This window comes from Diplotaxodon limnothrissa, linkage group LG14 (assembly GCF_057381915.1).
Source record: "Diplotaxodon limnothrissa isolate DT_005_m linkage group LG14, D_limnothrissa_male_GT1.1, whole genome shotgun sequence".
Taxonomy (NCBI): domain Eukaryota; kingdom Metazoa; phylum Chordata; class Actinopteri; order Cichliformes; family Cichlidae; genus Diplotaxodon; species Diplotaxodon limnothrissa.
In genome coordinates this window covers 30,204,462-30,226,831 of record NC_140609.1, presented here as the reverse complement: position 1 = coordinate 30,226,831, position 22,370 = coordinate 30,204,462, and the positions used below count along the sequence as shown (strand labels likewise).

The following is a 22,370-nucleotide window of genomic DNA, read 5'->3' as shown; positions in this document are numbered from 1 at the left end:
TTTTTCAAAGCTTAAAATGATGGATTTAAATAAAGACAAAAGCTGTTGAGAATTGTGTCGGTAGCTTTATGTGCTTGTTTGACATGCTAATGGTGCTAATGGTTGGGGAAACTGAAAAGTCAACAGTTAATTCTTATTTTAATTATTTTGTGCAGACAATAAAGCAAGAAAGTTCTCGGTTTGAATCCAGACTGTTCTTCACTCTTCACCTGTTGTTATATCAGTGGCCTCATGTTTGACACATTAATGAATAATCAAAAAGTAGATACAGCCATCATCTTGTCAAGCAGCTGAGGTTTTGTATTTGCTGTCAATTTCCACAACATTTTGCTCTTCGGCAGTGTTTGCACGCTAAAATACTTCAAGGTTTTTGGAAGAACTTTTCTACCCTACTTTCCTATTTCAGTAAAAAAAACCAAAAAACTTACTCCATTGATTTCCTGTTACTTTGTGACTAAAATAGTGCAGTATGCTAAGTCCCCTGTGTGTGCTGATCTGTTCTAGACAAGCAGGCAGTTGGAGGCAAGCTGTGGGCTGGGAACTGGGTAGAAGGAAGCCGACGGTGCATGAGTCTGTGAGCCTCCCATGACAGTCAGTCCCAGACGAGGGGGCCAAATAAACAACGAGCGAGTGAGCGAGCAGAGCACAGAGCTGGGCCTTAAGCCGGGAGAGAGAAAATAGAGAGACAGGAGAGAGCTCAGGAATAGGATGACACAGCATGCAGAGGCTTCCGGAGAGGGTAATGAGTTTGGCCAGGTTCCAAAGAAATGCTGCACCTTCAAAAGGGAGGGAGAGATACTGGTGGATATTAAAAAAACAAAACACAAACTGTGCCCTCATCTTTCTTTCTGCGTCTCACGTGATGCTTTGCTGTAGATGCTGCCACAGAAAAAACTACTGTTTGCTGTTTGGTACTGATCTCTGAATCTCATGCTTGTTTTATTTGAGCCTCAGGGCATATTGAACCACTGCACAGTTTGAAGTCGAAATAGAGAGAGATGAAGAGGCTTTCGTAATGTTGACCATATTCACTAATCAATATCCATTTATGCTTTTGTTATTAGTGTGTCTGGCTGAAGTATCTCCTGCCGTGACCCATTCTTTCCTTTTCTCTGTCTCTCTTCCTTCCTTCGTTCTCCCTTGCTGCTACTTCCTGCCCCTATACTTTACTCATGCAATACAGAGGGTCTGTACCAGCTGGGAGGCCCACGTTGTGCCCCTCAGAGCAGCATTGAAGGCGTGGACGATACAGAGGTAGGACCATTACAAAACAGCCTCTGTTCACTAGTAGCCAATAACATGGAGGAGTACTCATCCCTTTCACAAAATGTTGCCCTTATTTTTTCTCTCCCTTTCACTCCCTTGTTTAACGTGTCCCTTTTCAACACCCTTGCAGAGAAAATGTAAGACCCATGTGCTAATACTTGTGGTGCATGGGGGAAACATCTTGGACACAGCGGGCGGAGATCCCAGCACAAAAGCTGGCGATGTGGCCACGTTGGCCTCGGTGCTCGACAAGGTTACGCGGGCGCATTTCCAAGCTGCTGCCGAACACGTGATGATCAAGCTGGTGCCATGTCCAGCTGTATGTGCTGAAGCCTTCTCTCTGGTGTCCAAGTAAGTGCTGATGCTAAACCACACGCCCTCATGTACTCTTGACATTTTAAAGTGTTGCATACCTGGATAAAATCCAGATGATTTAATTCTCTTTCATTCATATTTAGCCACACAGGTGACAGATCAATGGCAAAACATAACTGGAGAAGGGCACAGAGGCATGGTGAATAGTTTGATAAATGTGAAAATGGTGTGAATCATGTGCTGTGGCCTTCACCGCTTCCAGATCTACCGAAAATTAAAGACCGAGGAAAAGAAATATGCCAAAATATTAGCTGAAGTCAAGTATCAAATGAGGAGATATTTTTGGAAAGAGTGATGTTCGCCCGTGCAGCGAATTTCACAACTGAATGAGAATAAAAGCTGTATTTCACGCTCCGTGTGACCCAGACCTTGCTAAGGCACTTTTAAGAACTCCTAGGGTTATCCCTTTCAGTGAACCAGAATTTTTCAGTTGCCAGTACAATTTCTTGTCGGAAATTAATTATGTGGAAACACAGCCTTTCACACTTTAAATAGAATAATGTGCCTTCTGCTGCTTGGATGGGAGGACAACATGAACTAGTGGCCTCAGGCAGCTCTGATAAACACCTTAGTGTGATATGAAGTATCTAAAATGATATGAAGTTAAGTAGAATGGATGAACACTGTGGGAAAAGTGACACCAGATTTTATAATCAGCTATTTTGTTGATTCTGTCGCTGCAGACTGTAAATCAATGACAAAACTGTAAAAGGTCCTGTGCTTGTCAGTGCATTAGGCATTAGAATGAGTTGGAACACCTTTAAAATTTACATTTCAAAAGTAAAATTAGTATAAATATTAGCAGATAGTCAGTTTATTTAGTTTTGTCTTCTTGCTTCACCCACAAGTTTCCTGAACAGCTGATATTGGGTCACATGTTTAATATCACTACACACCCATACTCTAGTGAATGAATGAAAGATGTCACTGACACACTAATAAACCAAAGTTCCTCATATCAATGATATGTAACTTGAAGAAAAGTTAATGCTAATGCTATTGCATTAACTTTCTTTCTTTCACATGCGTAAACATTTGGATGGACTATGAGTGAGACATGAACACTCATGGTCCACTTTCCATATTTAAAAAATGAATGACAGCTAACATGGCTTACTCTCACAACAAAAGTTAAGTGTGTTGGAGAGAGTTAGGAGTCTGTGATTTCACTTGTCAGCTGATGAATAAGTCAATGATTATGAGGCATGACGCTGAGCAGTTTCATGCTGTCACATTGTAATTTGTTGCCCGTAGTAAGCTGCATTCCAGCTCGGTTCTTTAGACAAGGAAAACAAAGGGAAAAAGCCAAGTGCTCCATAAGGTAATTGTCCTGTTTCTGTAGCTTTTTATCTTAATTTCTTCCTATTTTGATTGAAAGCTTTAATTACAATGAAGGAGCAATTAATTCTGTATTTTTGAAGAAGATGCTTGAAGAATGTGCATGTCTGCAGGAATTAATGCCCAGTGCTGCTCAGGTGGTGAAGGTCAGCCACACTTCTGTCTTAATTAGCATGCTCAGGGCATTTCTCAGGCCCCATAAGCATGTGATCATGTGGAAAATATAACCCCTAAACTTTTTAAATGTTGCTTCTAATTGTTAAAGCTCCCCTTTAATAGTAGAGGTGTCTTCTTAGTGGATAAAATTAATGCTTAAATGACTTCATACAGTTTCCTCTAAGGCCTCTCCAAGCAATGATCTGTTTGGTTAATTAGCTACTGTTACTTTGCATTCAGGTTTCAGTTTCAAGGGGGCGGGGTTAATTGTAGACATTGTTATATTAACATGGTAATGAACAGACGTTAGCAGATGACTCTTTCTTTATGATATATTAAACATCTCCATAAACACTCACAGCTCTTATTCCTTGCAATTGAAATTGATGGAAAGCTGCTGGATGGTGTTTAGGAGATATAGGCGGCAAAAGCATGACTTTCTCCTTCCTTAGTCTGAACTGCTGACTTTTCAGACGGCTGCTTAAGCGTAACTAATAATTTCATTTTACATTTAATGTCACATGTCCCAGTGGTCAACAGTTTTGCCTCTGACAGCGTCACTTTGTTTTCACGGCTCCCCAATTATATGCCGAGGATATTTTTTGTTTGACTTGTCACTAATCACCGTGGCTGAAAGAATGTGTTTAGCAGTCAAGTCGAGGCTTCTGTTTGGCGTTGTGATTGATGCTAGCTGGAGAGAGGTACAGACTTGGAAGCAAGACAAGTGTAAAGAGATTTGAGTTGTGTAGCTGCTCAGCAGCTTGACGTCTGCTTTGCTTTCACCACATCCAGAGATAAAATATTCATGACAACAGTTTCCCATTGCAGTAGAGCGGAACTGAGTTATATGGCTGCGTGTCTCAATTGTCTGTAATTGAAAGCGTGTGGACACACAGGCACGCATGAAATTTTGCTTAAAAAACAATTCTTAGTGCAACAGTGTGTCAACCAAAGCTGTTTTGCTGGGAGATAAATAAATGATTAAATAAAATTAAGAGATGGAGAAATGTATAACTAAAGAAACAATTTACGCACACATACCAATACATTTAGGATTATTCATGTGTCATACATTTATTCTCTGTTATTTTATTGTTTATTATTGTTATTGTCTCTGTTATGATCAAAGTTTAATTGACGATGAGTACCACGTTTGTGACTATCATCATTCTTTGTTAACTCAGGCTTTTTTGATTCAGAGACTGTGCTCACTCACGTAATTGTGAGCGTGAGACACATCGTTCGACTTTTCTGCATAAAACTTAAGAATTAAGGGCTTGCTCCATTCAGATGCATCATCTGAAGAACCGGTGATAGAGCTCTCTAAAGATCTAGAAAAATAACATTAAAATCCGATGCTGCTGCTGCAAAATAATACAAGATAGAATAGAATAGAATAGAATTCAACTTTATTGTCATTGCACATGCACAGGTACAGGGCAACGAAATGCAGTTTGCATCCATCCAGAAGTGCTTTAGTGATATAGATATATTACATTACAATATTACACTCCTAAAAAAAATCTTTAACCTTTTGATTAGATCATTACAAGTGCAGGTGAAATAAATAGTTATTATACTTATTTTCTGCTCGGTGTGCTGCTGTTTGTTTCTAACATGAGAGATTAAGACTGCAGACACACAAACATTAAAGGTTACTCAGTGTGTTCATTTCCAACTTTGTCTCACGTGTGAAAATCTTTAGTTTGCTGTCAGATCAAAGTAAAATTTATCCTGTTGATCCAACAGCTTGCAAATTAGGAAGGAGTATTAGTGCCACATTAAGAAAAATAAATGTTTTGAGAATAAATTTGAAGTTTCAAGATTAAAATCGTAATTCAGTTTTGAGAAAAAAGTCAAAATATGGAGATTACAGTTGTTGTTTCAGGACAAACTGCCACGGTTGCTGGACCCTCTGAGTTAGTGAAATCGTACTTCAGAATCGGTTTTGAAAAGATGCTTGTGGTCAGGCAGAAAAACACAAATGCAGGCGAGTGGATTATCACAAAAGGGAATGGCTTGAAATGGACAGATGAAAGGTTATCAATGGTGATATCCTGGTGCAATACAGATATGTATGTCTTATCACAAGGTGGCTGATCAGTTTGTTTCACCAACTCATTTAAACACGGTTTTGTAAAGGGTAGAGCAGCCATGGCAGTTTGTTGTGAAACAGTAACGGCAATCTTCACATCTCAAAATACATTTTCGACTTTGAAACTTCAAATTTATTCTCAAAATGATCAACAATATTCTTTTCCCCTAATGTGCCCCTAATATTCCGTCGCAGCAAATGTTTTTGTAGTTTCTAATTTGTGCTCTAGCTGCTTTTCCAGCAGTATGAAAAAAGAAGGCTCAGCAGCAGATTTAAAAAGACAAACATAAAAATGTATCCACTTACTGGGTCACCAGCTGAATACATGGAAATTCCAGAGACAATGTAAAACACACAGTATGTGCTGCTGAAACCGAAGCAGGGAATCTATGTCACACTTTATTTATTGCGAATCCTACTGTTAATAAACTAAAAAAAAGGTTCCAGCCCATTTCAAACAGAAACTCTGAACATCACCTGTTTTGGACTAGGTTATGTATTGAGTTACCATGGTGATCCAGCCAGGTGAAACTCTGGCTTTTAAGGTCTACATGGCTCACTAAGCCAGTGATCTTGCTTTGTAGTACACCCTGCTGCTCTCGCTGTCATGGGGAGAGAAGACACTGAGAAACTACACTTTTTGCGTCAAAGTTCATGTATTTGTATAGTGAGAAAAGATTAGCTTTTCTTCTTTATTCGTCAGTACCTGTAGTACCTTACAGGATTAGATTGGACAAATATATTGCTATTGATATAAATAATAATAGTAATTCCCTACTTTTATGTACATTTCAATTTATTCATTCATTCACTGTTAAACTGTTTTATAGGTTAACCTGTTTTTACCATAACACATGTCAGTATGACTAATACACACTAAATGCTAAATACATATTGTAGCTGACAAAAAACAACTTGTCAGTCCTTTAATGTAGGCAAACCAGATACTGAAACATACATCTGCAGTGGTTTATCTGAATCTTTTTTACAATTGCCTGATAGCAGTTTGAAGTTGATATGTATTTCTGATCTGCAGTGAAAATATATAAAACTTTATTTTGGGCAGATGGCTCTAGGTCTTTAATATACTCTCACAATATGTGTGGTCAGTAGGGATTAATGGATGCCTACAAACATGAAGGCACATCACTCAGTCAACTGCACTTTTGTCATTTAACAGTGTTTTCTCTAATGATAGTGCTGAACTTGTGGGTGTTTGGAGTCTCATTTATTTGGATGCCAATATAAACATCTTAGGAATAAGCCACACAGAAAGGAATTACTGCAGTGTGGGTAATTTGTTCTCATTCTGGGTAACAGCTTGGCTGAAAATCACACCACGGAGTGGAGGTGGCAAAACCTCTTAGCGCCTCAAAGAGAAACTTTCACATAAACAAACAAACCTTGGACTCCGTTTGGTAGTTCCTTGTGTACCATATAAGGTTCCCATAGAGAATAAACATGTTTTTCAGTTTTCTTGTTGCTGTGTGTACAAGAGCTACTGTGTCCCACAAGGCTCAGAGCAGTTATTATTAGCTCCACTGTACTAATGAACATACCTTGGAGTGCTGACGAGGAGCAGAGCGTCACAGAAACACATGCGTAATCCATAAACACAGTTGGAAAAAAAACATCCCACACGGAACGAGTTGGGAAAGCTCTCTGAACGTATATTACAGCACCATGGCACATCCAATTAACAGCAGCAACACAAATGCTCCCAAATTGATTTCCTCTGCAGCCTCAATTTAAATAGAAGCATCTCAGATTTTAAAATCTGAGCAGCAGGAGAGTAAAATATAATGTATTCAGTGCCACTGTACACCCATCAGTGTTCAGGCCAAACGAGGGCAGCTGCAAGGATTTTGACTTGTCCGTCTCCAGGGAGAATGACCTCTGTTTGGTGGGTAGAAGCTCATTATTCTGGCCATTGGTGACTGAGGACATGCCAATACTCTTTCCATGCCCCCTCTCTTTAATTAATAAGGCTCAGCAGAGTGCTGCTGCTGTTCATGTTAATGGCGTAAATGCTATGCAGTGCTAAGCCAGGCATTAAGAAATTGGGAGAGCAATTAGGCAGGAAATCTGAGTGACTTCAGAGTTTTTCAGTTTGCCGTTATGTGGCGAGAAGCGACAGGTTTGAAGGGCAGCATAACAAAGTCTGTCTCAAGGTTATGCTGTGTGCGATGAGGCTGGGTCGAGATTTAATTGGCTTACTTGGCTTTATCGTCTCTGCGCTTTGTTCGTGGAGCTCTTCATCATCGCATCATCACATTACTATGAACTGTCGAGGAAGACTTCAGTACGTATAGCAGGGTATTGTAAGTGGCACTAAGTAACTTAACATGGCAATTACAGGCAAATGAAAAACCCTCTCTCACTTCGAATGTAAAGGATAACCTTACAGCTGATATGATATGATGTTACCCATTTAAAAAAATGCTTCCTGTTATGGGAGTCTTCAGAGTCATGCGCTTTCATTACATGCAGATATTACGTATATATTCGTATATTCTTAGCTGACATTTTTTGAACGTGAGCTCGGAGATTTGAACGAGGTAAATGCCACTGCTCGTGAGTGCATGACTCATGAATTTAAATAATGATGGAAGAAACGTCACAGCGACATGAGGCACGCTCGTCTGTCAGTCAGGGAGATGCTGGTGCGTCTCTTTTGAGGAGCAAAAAGCCTCCCAAGTGGTACATTTGAATTATCAGCCATCTCATTGCTGTTTGATTGATGCCAAGTTCATCATTCCTGTGGTCTGCTATATTACATTAGGCTCTTAATTAGGAGTCTACATCCACCACTATACTGAGCTGTAAAATCCAGAACCAAAGAACCAGAAGTGTCAGTTTTGCTCTCAAAATTATTCGCCTAATATCACAGCTCTGTTTTTATTGATCACCAACATCGGAAAGGAAATCAAATCATTTTTATGATTAATTAGAGCCAATAAATACAGATCGGATTTGGATGGTCTGATAGCAAAACCCTGTTTCAAAGCACATGTTTGTCTTAAAAAAGATTGTAGTAATTGCTTGACATTAATTAGAAGAATGGATGTTGTGCAGAGAATAACCTGCAGCCTTCAAGGATGTTTTTATAAAATAGAGAAGAGTCTGGTTCATGCACATACAAACAAATCCTATTTGTGCACTCTTTCTAATGTAAAACAGTGGCTGTTCCATGGTATTAATACTAACAAGCGCTTGCATAATCAAGTAATTATACAACACAAATAATGAGTGTCTCACCTGACATTTGTGGAGCAGTGCAGCAGGTGTAAAACCTCTGTTCCTGTCGTGTGACTTGTGAAACCTCTTCAGAGGTAGAGTTGTGTTTGGAATATTAATCACAGGTTTTTTTTGCATTTCTCCAAAAGCAAGTGTGTTTTGTGAGTGTATGAGAGGAACATCTGTTAACACGACTTTAATAAGATCAGGGCCCTACAAGGCTTCGACCAAACCCACAGTGGTACTTAGCTGGGATGTTGGGAATTCTTTTCTCTCACCTCCAAAGCTCAATAAACAAGCAGTGGATAAACAATTTATGGGGCGATCGTGGCTCAAGAGTTGGGAGTTTGCCTTGTAATCGGAAGGTTGCCGGTTCGAGCCCCGGCTTGGACAGTCTCGGTCGTTGTGTCCTTGGGCAAGACACTTCACCCGTTGCCTACTGGTGGTGGTCAGAGGGCCCGGTGGCGCCAGTGTCCGGCAGCCTCGCCTCTGTCAGTGCGCCCCAGGGTGGCTGTGGCTACATTGTAGCTTGCCATCACCAGTGTGTGAATGTGTGTGTGAATGGGTGGATGACAGGTTGTGTAAAGCGCTTTGGGGTCCTTAGGGACTAGAAAAGCGCTATACAAATACCATTTGATTCAATTTATGAGGTGAACTAATGTTTTTTTTTTTTAGCTCTTCTTCTACTTCTTCTGTTTTTGCACAACAAGCCTTGCTCCTGAGTAATATCCTGACATTTCTGTGCTGCAGTTGCCTGAACTGAATATTTCACAGCGGCCTCTGTAGAGGGAGTGACACTGTTGTTATGCGGATAGCTGCACCGTTCCAGCAACAGCGAATACATTACAAAGGATTTCTTTCTTTTTTCCCCCTCTGTCATTCTCTCTCTTTTCTCTCTCTCTCTCTTTTTTTTACAATCTGCATGAAAGCAGCTTGAGGTGTTGAAACACTCTCAGAAAGCTGCCCTAAGAGCAGAGTTCATACACTGCAGGGTGAATAGTCTTAGAAGATCTGCTGTCAGTTACACATCAGAGTGGAAAAGTGCTATTAGCAAAACTTCTGGAAACATAACAGGTGAAACACACAAGCACTGATTTAGTTCTATAACTTAGAATTGTAAGAAAGAAAACCCCTGACAACTCCAGTCACTTTCCTTCACACAGCACTGTCACATTTTTCTGTACATCTACTCAGCAATATTGTTGTTGGGCATGAATTTGGAAGATGTGTAGTGTTTTGTGGAACTCTTTAAAATCTGACAAACTACTCTTCTTTGAGTTATAATATATATAAGTTCAAACATGGCAATTATATTGTGTGAACTGTTAGCAGTCATAGTTTGCAGACATTTCAATGTGTGTGGCAACTCTGGTCAGTTGCTGAATATCAGGCAGGAAGATACACTTCTTTTCTGGTTTCATCTTCTACTCACCGATTAGATGTTTTCAACTTTTCATGAAAAACAAGAACTTCCATTTTTATCGAAATGCATTGAATTTTTTAATTTGTTTACCTTGTGCATCTAAATAAGAGCACGCCAGAGTTCTCAATAACAATAAAAGCTGTATGCATATTTTGTCATGTAGCTAGGAGGAGTAGGAGTTAAGCTAAGAAACAAATCTGGTTTACTACATATACAAATATACTGGTTTTATTTTATTTAAATATTCTTAGTTTGCAACACATAATTCCCCCGATCCATCACAGAGGTGATTCTGAAGTCATTGTTGTTCCTCTCATATTCCTCTTTTTTTCTCAGCTGTGCCTACTCGATATTTAATGTGAACTTAAAATGACTTAATGTGAACTTGACTTGCCAAATAAGGAGAAAGGGCTCAACAGGGGGCATTTCAACACCAATCAGGGGCACATCTGTGGTTTTTCTTGTGAAACTCTTGTGTTGTGTGCATTTTCTATGCGGCTTTATGAGCAAAGAATGAAGGGATTTTTGCAACAAGCAAACCAATTTACCGACAAAGTTTCTCTTTTAAAATCAAGCTGAATAAGTGTGCTTGATGTGACAATGAGAATTGTGGAGGTGGCTTTATCCACTGTATATGTGACTGGCTGACAGCTGAATGCTGTGTTGCTGGAAGCCCAGGACTTACATGGATTGCTCTTGCTGCAGATACACGCACCCAACACTTTATTAGGAACAGCTTCCTAGTACTGGATTATACTTCCTTTTGTCTTCAGATCTGCTGTAAGTCTTTGTGACAGATTCAATGAGGTACTGGAAACAGTCCTCAGGGATTTTGGTCCATATTGACATGATGCTGCAGATTTGTCAGCTGCACATCCCACAGGTAGATAGGTGGATTGAGATCGGTTTACTATATACATATCATATTCATATGATATATATATCATATTCAAGGAAGCAGTTTGATATTATTAGAGGGTTTTTTTTTTTTTTATCATGGTGCATTATCCTGCTGGAAGAAGCCACCAGAACATGGACATACCTTTGTTGTAGTGGTTATGTGAGTTACTGTTTCTGTCCCATTAGCTCAAACCAGTGTGGCCATTCTCCTCTGACCTCTGTCATCAAAAAGGTATTTTTTCCTGCCAATTACTGAGTATTTTCTCTTTTTTGGATCTCTTTAAACCCTGGAGATGGTTGTGCAAGAAAATCCCAGTCCATCATCAGTTTCTGAAATACTCTGTTGAGCCTGTCTGGCACCAGAAACCATGCCATGTTTAACGTCACTTAAATAATATTTCAACATCCTGATGTACAGTTTGAACTGCATATCAGAATTCACCCATTCAGTCCATAATACCATACACAAATCCAGCCTACTATGTGTGTTCATTTTTGATTAATTGTCCAAAAACTGCACAATAACGTAAACCAATGTTAAATTAAGCATTTATCTTATAAATTCAGTATATGAGTTTCAAGCCTGCTTTCAAGCTGAGTTACAAAGAGCTAAATTTCTCTATATAAATCTTAAATAAAATAGTTAAGTAAGCTAGTGTAACTGTTAACACGTGAAAGATCCCTGGTTTGAAACTGGGCATGGTTGTAGAAGGACATCTGGTGTAAAAGTCTGCCAAATAAAATATGCAGACATCATGGGAGCGTAAAGCTAAATATATCACAGATGTGTGTCAAAGCTTGTAAAAAACTGTTTACCGATTTACAGGACCGAAAATCTGTAGTGGCTGGATTAAACAGTGATAACATTATAATTGATACCCGTATCTCAGTAGAGCAATTGCATGTACCCAAAAACTGTTGTCAAAAATGTAATGAAAACTTAAAAAGAAAAAAAAAACACAACTTAAACTTCTGTGAATTATCAGTGGTTGCTGATGGAATTTCAGCCTTGGTGTGGCATTGGTGGTTCTTTCTGTAATCAGAGCAGCTGATGGATGGTGGCAGAAGTGCAGCTCAAGGAGACAGTGCAGGGCAATGCCATCTTTTACTGTTTCCCCACGCTGTCACAAAAAGTGTTCCGTCTGATCTGTGTGCACGCATGCACGCTCAGTAAAAATGCACACTCTGCTCTCATTGCTGTAGCTGCTTGTTTACATAATTTTTATTTCTAGAGATTCTTCTACCTCTCACCTTGCCTGCCTACACAAACACATAACCACACACAAATGCATTTATGCCTACACAAGCTTTGTGGAAAAACCTGGGCTAAATTCAGATATCGTGTGCCATGAATGGATGTGGAATAATCACATAACACTGGAGGAACTTTTCTTGATGATGCTTTGATTTTAGACATCGTTAACTTCTTTGTTTTTTAATCTTTTTTGTTCATTTATTCTTACATGACAAGGAGATAAGCACAGCTGTTATAAGAAGCATCTTCATCCAATCCCTACAGTGTATATAAATTATTTGTATACCCTCTCCTATATCTATAGTCCAGATAAGACAAAACTAAGTTGTGTTCAAGCTATCAAAAATCAGCTAGGCTGTCCTTGAGGCCCGTCATGAAGTAGAAACAAACAGTGACAAATAGAAGACAGGTCACTGAGCTCCAAAAGACTTCATCAGTCTTGATTTTTTTTCAGGCCTCCCCCAAACATCAAAACCTCAGAAAAAAAAGTGGTTCTCTACATTAAAAAATCCATTGTGCCGGTGTTTTACGAAGTGGTAAAAAAAACCTTTTAAGGTATGAAATAATTATGAAATCTTCCTTCTTGCTCTTCATCCATCTATTCCTCTTTAAACTCTTCCCTCCTGTCCTCCTACCATCACCCCCTCCAGTCTCAACCCGTACAGCTATGATGAGAGCTGTGTGTCCAGCAGCGTAGACCACCTGCCTCTTGCTGCCCTTCCCCTCCTCGCCATTGTCTCTCCACGCTACCAGGATGCTGTGGCGACCATCATTGACCGGGCCAACCAAGTCTATCGCAGTTTCCTGCAGTCAGAAGACGGTCAAGGGTTCAGCGGTCAGGTCTGTAGTGCCTTCTTCTATTTAGAAAAGCGTTGAGAGGCGAGGGGAACTGCTACTCTCTTGTCTCTCATCATTTAGTAATGGGCTTTAGGCCATTTAATGGAAGTCAATGGAGCAAAGATTGCTTTTGAGTGGGCTTTCTAATGTGTGGAAACTGTGGGTGCTCAGACCCTCAGAGAGCACCAGATCTTGAATGTTTATTGGACCACATTTCCTCTTTTAGTTCTACATAACAACTTACAAGGCTCTTAGTCATGGGCTGTATCTCATAATGGGGAAATAATCTGTGAGAATGCTGTTCACAGTGGACCTGAATTCACACACTGGATTTGAGCCCTTAAATGCCAAATATGTGAACTATTTTAAATGTAGTTACAATTCGGTTCTTCAAGCACTATATGGTAAAAAATTGAAAATGCTCAGGACTTTATGGTGCATGACAAATAGTAAATACATGTAGCTAATGGGCAATGCCATCTACATTAACAGTCAGTATCCTCAAAACAGTGCAAGGACCATTATGATAAAGATAGTGATGTCAGTGCCTGTTAATCTTTGATTTGTGTGTGTGTGTCAATACTGTATGCTGTATGCTTGTTGATGTTGTGTTTAAGCTCATAATTTATTCTACTCCTGCTTTATGTCTAAAACTGCCCGGCATCCTTTCTCAGCATTTTCTCTCCTAGTAATTATTATTGTTGTAATTACCAAGTTCCAACACTGCATATTTTTAACATCATTAGACTGATGCGAAAATAAAATAATATAAATTGATGTGTTCAGTTTAATTCTGCAGACTAATTGCAATGTCTTCAACTCCAAAAGACACTGAAAACAAGCATTGGTAAAACTGATGTATTCAGTGATACAGAAGGAAAGTGCAAGGATATTTGTGTGACAAGTATTACTGCTTGCTGCTGAGCCAGATGCTACTTTTGTAGTCACAGAATTGCCTAAATACTGGTTAATTGACAAGAAAAAAAAGACGTATTACCTAAACTCACACAAAAAACAAAACAAAAAGAAAAACAAATTCAAAGTGTGTCCAGATTTTTGACTGGGAGTACATAAACTAACCAATTTGCTGACAAAAGGACTTCATGGCAGCCCGATTAGCAAAAACCTATTTATTGGCAGACAGATCCTAAAATACAAGACCAAAGGCAGACTAACAGAAACTGAATTCAAAAAATAATACAGAGAGATGCAAACAAACCCTAAGATAATAATGGAGGAGGATAAGCCTACATGTACATATGAGGTAATCAGAGAACAGGAAACAGGAGGGCGATGAGAGTCAGGCAAGCTTAATCTAGACAGTGAAGCAAGTGAGGTTGTGAACTCAAAACAAGACACAACTAACCAGAGACAACTATGCAAGAAAGTAAAGCAGGAAATGAAAGACTAGCAGAACTGAAACAAACTAATGTAACTGGAGACATTCTAGTTGTCCAAATTCCCAATATACCTGAGTGAGAATTATAACTTGGAGGGGCCTCTAATTATTGCATAAACTGTATCTTTGAGAATGCTTTTCTTGGAAATGTTTTCTCCATAAAAAATATTTGGGCAATGCAATACCCAAGGGAAATTGAGGAGTTGCTCACAGAAGTGAAACAGCTGCAGAATAATGCTGTACAGCAACTTTTTTAAATTTTTATTTTATTAGCTTTTACCTGCTATTTTTTATCATAACAACATTTATTATTGCTGTCCACTGATAAATGTACTACATAATTACAAAACACTAAAATTCCTTGCATACTAACTTTTACTAATGGCATACTGTGGCAGTTATTTTGTGGTACCTACAATATTCTGTTTGCATACAATAAGAAACTAAGACAAAGTCAGCGTCATGCCCTCTAGTTCCAGTAACATATGTTGTTTTCTAAATTCATTGCTCCAGTTCTACTATCACTGAGTGAATCTCATGTAGTGGGTCTCTATATCATATATTTTCTGTGCAGGTTTGCCTGATGGGCGACTGTGTGGGTGGTGTTCTGTGCTTTGACGCCTTGTGCTTCAGCAACCACCAGAGGCCTGGCAGCCCCAACAACAGCAGCAGGAACAATAGCACTGAGAGCCTGAAGGTAGGGACACAGACACTGATGATGCAGAGGGAAGACTATTACCGTCTAATGAAACAAAACACTTTCTGGACATGTATGATAATAAACATCAAAATTACATACCTGTGTTTTCCTGGGCCTTCGTCATACATTTGGGTCACAATTTGTACTCCATGCTGGATTTCAAGGAGATCTGAATATTGCTGAGGACTAGAGTTCCTGCAGTGTACATGTAACATATTCATCATGACATTTGTGCCGAACTGCCATCCTGAAGCAGCTTGTTATTTCCCTGTTCTACGCCTTGCATGATCCCAGCCTTGTACTCCCTCCCTCCTCTCAGCCCTATTTTTCCATTAAGATCCCCTCACATCTAATAGACTCACTCTTGCAGACAGTTTTCTCCTCCTCCATTTAACTGTTCACCTGGGAAAACAGATCAAGTCCCATCATGTTATGTGTAATTTCTGGGGTGTAACCACTGTCGTGACTTGAGGTCTTATAGTAGGTTGCGTGTTTTTCTCAGGATAACTCAGGCCTGCTGGGGGAGTCCAGCTCGGGTTTGAGCTCTAGCAAGAGGCTGAGCAAAAGCAACATTGACATCTCCGCTCCCAACGAAGGCCAGGGCGGCCCACCACTCAGCCGTAAACAGAGCGACTCTTATGATGGAGACACCTCGTCCACTGGCCAGCACAGCTTTTTCTCCAGGTGAAACAGGATAAAAGAACTTAACCCACAACTAAAGAAATTAAGTGTCTTTAATAAAGTGAAACCAAGTGTTTTTTTAAGATAGTATCTATTAGTATTAGATTGTGGGTAATGTTGAAAATGGACAGGCCCTTTTTGACTTGCTGTTTTCTTTTGCATCATTTTTTCTATCCATTAGCCATTTAATCCCTAGTTTTCTTTATTTGTTTTCATAACATTCATCAATATTGTGATATTAAAAATAATACACCATAAAAGATGATTTTATTCATTGTTCAACATCTGTATCTGCTGGGCAGCCATTGTTGATCAGCAATGTTACAGCTTTATATGATTAACCAGATGTTGTGTGCTGGCCCTCTTCCAGGTTTGTCTGGAATACTTTGCCCTGTGTCACCCCTGTTCTGTATCAATATTTACAGCTTGACTGCACATCCTCTCTACCTGTCTATAGTCTGCTGGACTATAAATAGCCTGTTTGTACCTCTGCCAGCCAGTTTGTGATGGAGACTGAGAACTGCGGGTGAATATGACTGGGGCCTGAAGGGGGAACGACTGCCATGTTGACTTAGTTCAAGCAACCAGTGTTCCCATTGCATATCACATGCTCTACTAGGCTTACACCATTAAGCAGACACACTGAAAATAGGATCAACAATTCTGATGGCTAAAGAACCAAATGGGACAGGCAAAAAAAAAGAAAAAAAAAGAAAAAAAAAAGAAAATAGGATCTCATCAATTCACAGTTATGCCACATAGTTCACATCAATGCCCCTTCTCACTTTTTGCTTCTACACTCCTGATTAAGCTCCTCGCCTGGGTCTGCCTTTTTTTCCCCTACAGTCACCATGAGGGCTTATTAAATCTCCTCTTGCATGGACATTATTCCTCAATTGAGAATTGCCCTTTTGATGGCTCTCACCCTGTAGTTTGCAATATTCCAGACTAAAAATTGCCCTTGAGATAATGCACAAATGATCACGACATTTCTCACGTGGAAATCCAGGAGGGTGTGCTATGCTTACCATTCATTTTACCATAGATGTCTCTGTTTGTTTGGATCAGTTTCAATGATATGTAGACAGACACAATTTCCAACAAAAAAGCACCAAAACACATTGTTAACATATGTAAATCTTATTTATTCAAACTACTCAGAAAAAGATGAGATTATGTGAAGATTGCTTGGAGAATGGCTGGCTAGCCCATCACAGAATCAGAGGTGCTTTAGCTTGATGTGGAGGCATCAGTGTCAGATCTGTTTAGTACAGTAATGACACAGCATGCGTTCATTACTCATTAGGTCTCATAAAATGTCAACCATTCACACAAAAACACCACCACAAATGTGATGTGTGTCAGATTTATCTTAAAAAAAATAATGGGACAGCCACTAAACAACAAAAACAATGTTTCACTTCCTATAAAAACAGGGCCAAATAACACTCATTGAGCTATAGCACACTCCAGCATCTTATGGACAGCAGAAATAAATTTAACATGAAAATGTATTTAAACAATATATATTCAGTGTTTTAGTCATCCAAATCCCAAGGGTACCTCTACTGTGTAAACAATTCTCAATGAATCACACACAAACAAGAGTGCTTTCTTTTAATTTTCAGGAATTATTTTCTGTAGCAATGAATTTTCTTGCAAACAAAGACAAAGTGAAGATGTGGATGTGGTGTAGTTCACTAATGTGTGTGCAGAAATCTTAGAAATTCGCACAAAACGTTTCAATGAATTTGCACGTTTCATCTTTAGGCCCACTGATCATTGAAATCTCTTTGCAAACTGCCACACTCCATCTCTTACGTTTGCCTAGAGTTGTAACATGGATTCAATTCAATTCAGTTTTATTTATACAGCACCACATCACAACAACAATCGCCTCAAGGCGCTTTATATTGTAAGGCCGACCTTACGATAATACATACAGACAAAAACCCAACATTCATATGACCCCTTATCAACAAGCACTTTGGCAACAGTGGGAAGGAAAAATTCCCTTTTAACGGGAAGAAACCTCCAGCAGAACCAGGCTCAGGGAGGGACGGCCATCTGACGCGACTGGTTGCTGGTGAGGGGAGGAAGAATAAAAGCAATAAACTCACTGCACATGGCAAACAATTTGAATGGAAGTCATGATATCCAGCAAGTATGGCTATTAATTAGTTTTTCAGTACCATTAATTATTTTACAGATTTTTAGGATATGCAGTAATATAGAGTTCATTTAGCTGAGTGATGCATTTACATTTAAGACGGGCATGCTTTGTGTCCAGATGTTTGCAAGGCAGTTTGAATTTATATTAGCAAATTCAGGTAAATACAGATTTGTGTGTATTGTTTGTGAATGAAGTCAAGTGTGTGTGTGTGTGCGTGCGCGCACGTGTGTGTGAAGACAAAAGCTAAAAATAGAATCAGAAAGCAATCAAAGCACTATTGAGTTGGCTTTTAAGGATGGCTGGAGACTGTTGGCTAATCCGTCCTCTTTGTGTAGGACTTGATGGGAAATGTTGGCTTGCTGGTAAGCAAATGGATCTCGTCATTCAGCAGCAGTGGGTTCTGTCTGAGACCAACTCGGCTGTTCAAACAACTGTCAGTGTGATGCAGACTGTGAAGACCGGGTGAAAAGCTGCTCTGGCTGAGTCATTTAGGCCCAGGGCTTGCAACAACCCCAGAATGTTAAAACATGCAAGCCTACATTTGAATGTGGACAAAGAAAAAGGATCACAAGTCAACTGCTCCAACATTCAACTGTTCACCATAAGAGATTTTGGATTACCTCTACTTTCATTTAAGTTGTCTTATTGCACATATAACCCTGCTACACTGCCAGCTTTTGTTATCATGTTAGCTGAATCCTGCACACACACGCCAGAAATCTGTATTAAAATGATCTTTTTGTATTAATTTCCTACTTGCTCATATTTTTCATGGAAAGCAGAGATGTTAAAAGTGATGAATGTACCTTAATCTATGTTAAGAGGGTGAAGCGTTTGTTTGAATGTTATGTACACACCAGTGATGGACTGTGTATTTTTGTCCATTTAATAACATTTTCCATTTAGCTACTGTGAATCATGAGCACTATCTTAATTCAGTAACATTTTTTGCCAAAGAAGAGCTTGTGAATTAGTGCATGTGAGCGTGAAGATAGCATGGTGATTCAATTTAGCTCAATTTATTTTGGAACCAAATAACAGGAAAAGTCATCTCAGGGCACTTTACATATTGAGGCGGAGACCTTATATTAATTTAGATACGACAATTCCCTTTGAGCGGGACATTTGCTGACAGTAGGCAGTAAACTCTCTTTTAATAGGAAGGAGCCTCAGGCTTTGGAAAGGGGGACCATCTGCCCTGCATCTGAGGAAGGGCAAGAAACCCCCCTACACACAAACCCAAAAGAAATGGAAACATGTCATAGTAAATATAGGGGTTTTTTTTGCAATTTTTAAAGGGATTAAAGGCTTGTAAGCACTCGTAAAAGTGTCCTGGATATGTGTGGATACAGTGAACAATATGTTTTATGAGAAAAAAGCATAGAAATATAAAATACATGAGTCTTATAAGTCCTCTATATAAAATACAAGTGTGTACTTTAAAGGGAAACTTTGAATGACATTTTTCTTATTTATTCTCTGTATGAGAATAAGCACTGAGCATGTTTGATTATTCAGGCAAGTAGCCAGAGATCAGAAACAAACACCTATAAATGGAGGTATGTGCAGAAAGACAGAGGAAAGAGAGGGAAATGGAAAAACTACAGGTGAGAGAAGGGCATACACTGTACACCTTTGGACTCTTAGACCATGGAACCAGTTAGTAGGGGAAAAAAGCTTGGTGGTGTTGATGGAGCTAAATCAGGCAGACAAATTGGGCCGCACTACATCATTCACATGTAACATGTCTTTCTGTTTTCGAGTGGTATAACAAACGCTCGCTCCCAATTTGGCGACCCATTCAAGCTATAAATTTCCCAACTCCCCCTCTGAGATGTCGGTGCTGCTCCATCACTGTTTGCTGTTTCAACCCCTTCCACCAACCGAGCATTTAGCATTAAGCGCCGGGGGGATGTTTACTCATCGCTCCCCAGTTTCTGCGTATTCAGATCCTAGATGTCAGAACTCTAATTATATTTTTGTCTTGTACTGAATTATGTTAAATGTGAGTTGCCTGTATGAATGATGTATATTATGTCTGTGTTTTTTAAACTTCCAGTTTGATGAAGGAGGGAACGGAGGTGCGTGGCGGCAGTAGTACTAGTCTGGTGTTGAACCCAGGCAGATTTGACTTTGAGGTATCGGACTGCTTCCTGCTGGGCTGCCCGCTGGGCCTAGTGTTGGCCATGAGACGCACTGTGCTGCCCGCTGTTCAGGGTAAGAAGGAGAAATGATGCAAAACATGTATTTAAGTACTGTAGTTTTAAATTTAATACAATCAATATGTTGTTTTTCTATGAAAACGTTGTAACAGTTTACACTGGGTTAGGGTGAACTGATTTTCACTTTGCTTTTATCACTTCACTTATCCAAAGGGCTCGCTTGACTCAGGTTGAAATCCTTTCTTATGGTCATGCTTGTCATTTGTGTTTTCTGACCCTCAGTGAGCCAGCTTCGTCCAGCCTGCTCTCAGATTTTCAACCTGTTTTACCCCTCGGATCCTTCAGCTTCTAGACTGGAGCCGCTACTGCAGCCTCTCTTCCACAAGTTGCCACCATTTGCTGTGCCACGCTACCAACGCTACCCTCTTGGAGATGGACGTTCGGTGCTCATAGGTAGGCCGAGTGATTTAAGCCTGGAAATCAATTTGCTGATATGGGAGGACTGCTGCTCCTGAATATTTCATTGCTTAATCTATTTTCTCATTTCTAATTTCATGAAATCTGCACATATGAGATGGCAGTCAAAAATTGGCTGCCCTGCCTGTCATAGTTTTGGGTTTCTGTTTCTGTTATTTCCTGTTTTAATTTTGAGATTCCTTTTTAAAAAATTGCTTTATGTTTTTGAAGATTGTTCTGCTGCACCGCTGTACAGTTAGCTCATTACTCACCCAGCATACATACTCTCCAATTACCTTTGCTTCTTTTGGCTACAGCCTGTTGATTGAAGGCTGGAACTTCAATGCAGTTGTCCTCTCTGTGGGTCCTTTCCTGTGAGAAGCTGCATGTCAGGCAACAAAAAATAAATAAACAAAGACTTCAGCATTGTTGTATTTCATTAAAAACAGGAATAAGCTATTAGAAACTGTCATGGCTGTATGCACGCAGGCAGGGATGGAGGACCCAAATGCAGACTCCAAAAGGGCAGATGTGAGCTTTAACAGCTTTATTGCTGGACACAAACTGAACTAAACTGAGAGACACAAACATAAGCTAAACCGGCAAGGGAGACAGGACACACCGCTTGGTGAGGGTACGACGTGACGACAAGTAGGAGCAGACACGGACACTAAATACACACACTCAGTAACAAGGAAGTGGCGCACAGGAGGGAGACACACCTGAATCTAATTGGCCAAGACGAGACAAGGGAAGCAAGACAGAATACACTAACCTGAGACACGGACCTTTAAAGTAAAACAGGAAACACACAGACAGAACTTACAGACACAGACTCACGATACTGATACATCAGGAACATAAGGAGAGGGACAACTAGACAGGAAAGGCGGGACCGGGGCAGGTACAGAGACACCGACCAGACACTAAACAGAGGGACCACTGAGTACAGGGACCAGAGACATGAGGAGCACAGGGACCAAAACCTAAGAGATAGAAATACCAAACAGAAACCAAATCCTAATATACATGAAGCAAGATGAAAACAAAGACTAAGAATAAAAACGAACAATGCAAAATCCAAAACACTGGGTCACTGACTCAATTCAATTCAATTCAATTCAATTCAATTTTATTTATATAGCGCCAAATCACAACATAAGTCGCCTCAAGGCGCTTCATAGATACAGAGAAAAACCCAACAATCATATGACCCCCTATGAGCAAGCACTTTGGCAACAGTGGGAAGGAAAAACTCCCTTTTAACAGGAAGAAACCTCCGGCAGAACCATCTGCTGCGACCGGTTGGGGTGAGAGAAGGAAGACAGGATAAAAGACATGCTGTGGAAGAGAGACAGAGGTTAATAACAGATATGATTCAATGCAGAGAGGTCTGTTAATACATAGTGAGTGAGAAAGGTGACTGGAAAGGAAAAACTCAATGCATCATGGGAATCCCCCGGCAGCCTACATCTATTGCAGCATAACTAAGGGAGGATTCAGGGTCACCTGATCCAGCCCTAACTATATGCTTTAGCAAAAAGGAAAGTTTTAAGCCTAATCTTAAAAGTAGAGATAGTGTCTGTCTCCTGAATCCAAACTGGAAGCTGGTTCCACAGAAGAGGGGCCTGAAAACTGAAGGATCTCCCTCCCATTCTACTTTTAAATACTCTAGGAACAACAAGTAGGCCTGCAGAGCGAGAGCGAAGTGCTCTAATAGGGTGATATGGTACTACAAGGTCATTAAGATAAGATGGGGCCTGATTATTTAAGACCTTGTATGTGAGGAGCAGGATTTTGAATTCAATTCTGGACTTAACAGGAAGCCAATGAAGGGAAGCCAAAACAGGAGAAATATGCTCTCTCTTTCTAGTCCCTGTCAGGATTCTTGCTGCAGCATTTTGGATTAGCTGAAGG

The 22,370-nt window shown here is 39.9% G+C and overlaps 1 protein-coding gene across 3 annotated transcripts in view; it reads left to right on the top strand.

Moving 5' to 3' along the window:
• pitpnm3 (PITPNM family member 3) overlaps positions 1–22,370 on the top strand; it is a 111,452-nt gene that overhangs the window by 70,032 nt on the left and 19,050 nt on the right. For all 3 annotated transcript variants that reach the window (XM_085370709.1, XM_085370711.1, XM_085370710.1), the window contains exons 4-10: positions 1,184–1,254; positions 1,397–1,617; positions 12,696–12,885; positions 14,856–14,978; positions 15,484–15,665; positions 19,895–20,052; positions 20,280–20,450. In XM_085370709.1, coding sequence (XP_085226835.1) covers positions 1,184–1,254; positions 1,397–1,617; positions 12,696–12,885; positions 14,856–14,978; positions 15,484–15,665; positions 19,895–20,052; positions 20,280–20,450 — 1,116 coding nt within the window. The remainder of the gene's footprint in view (positions 1–1,183; positions 1,255–1,396; positions 1,618–12,695; positions 12,886–14,855; positions 14,979–15,483; positions 15,666–19,894; positions 20,053–20,279; positions 20,451–22,370) is intronic.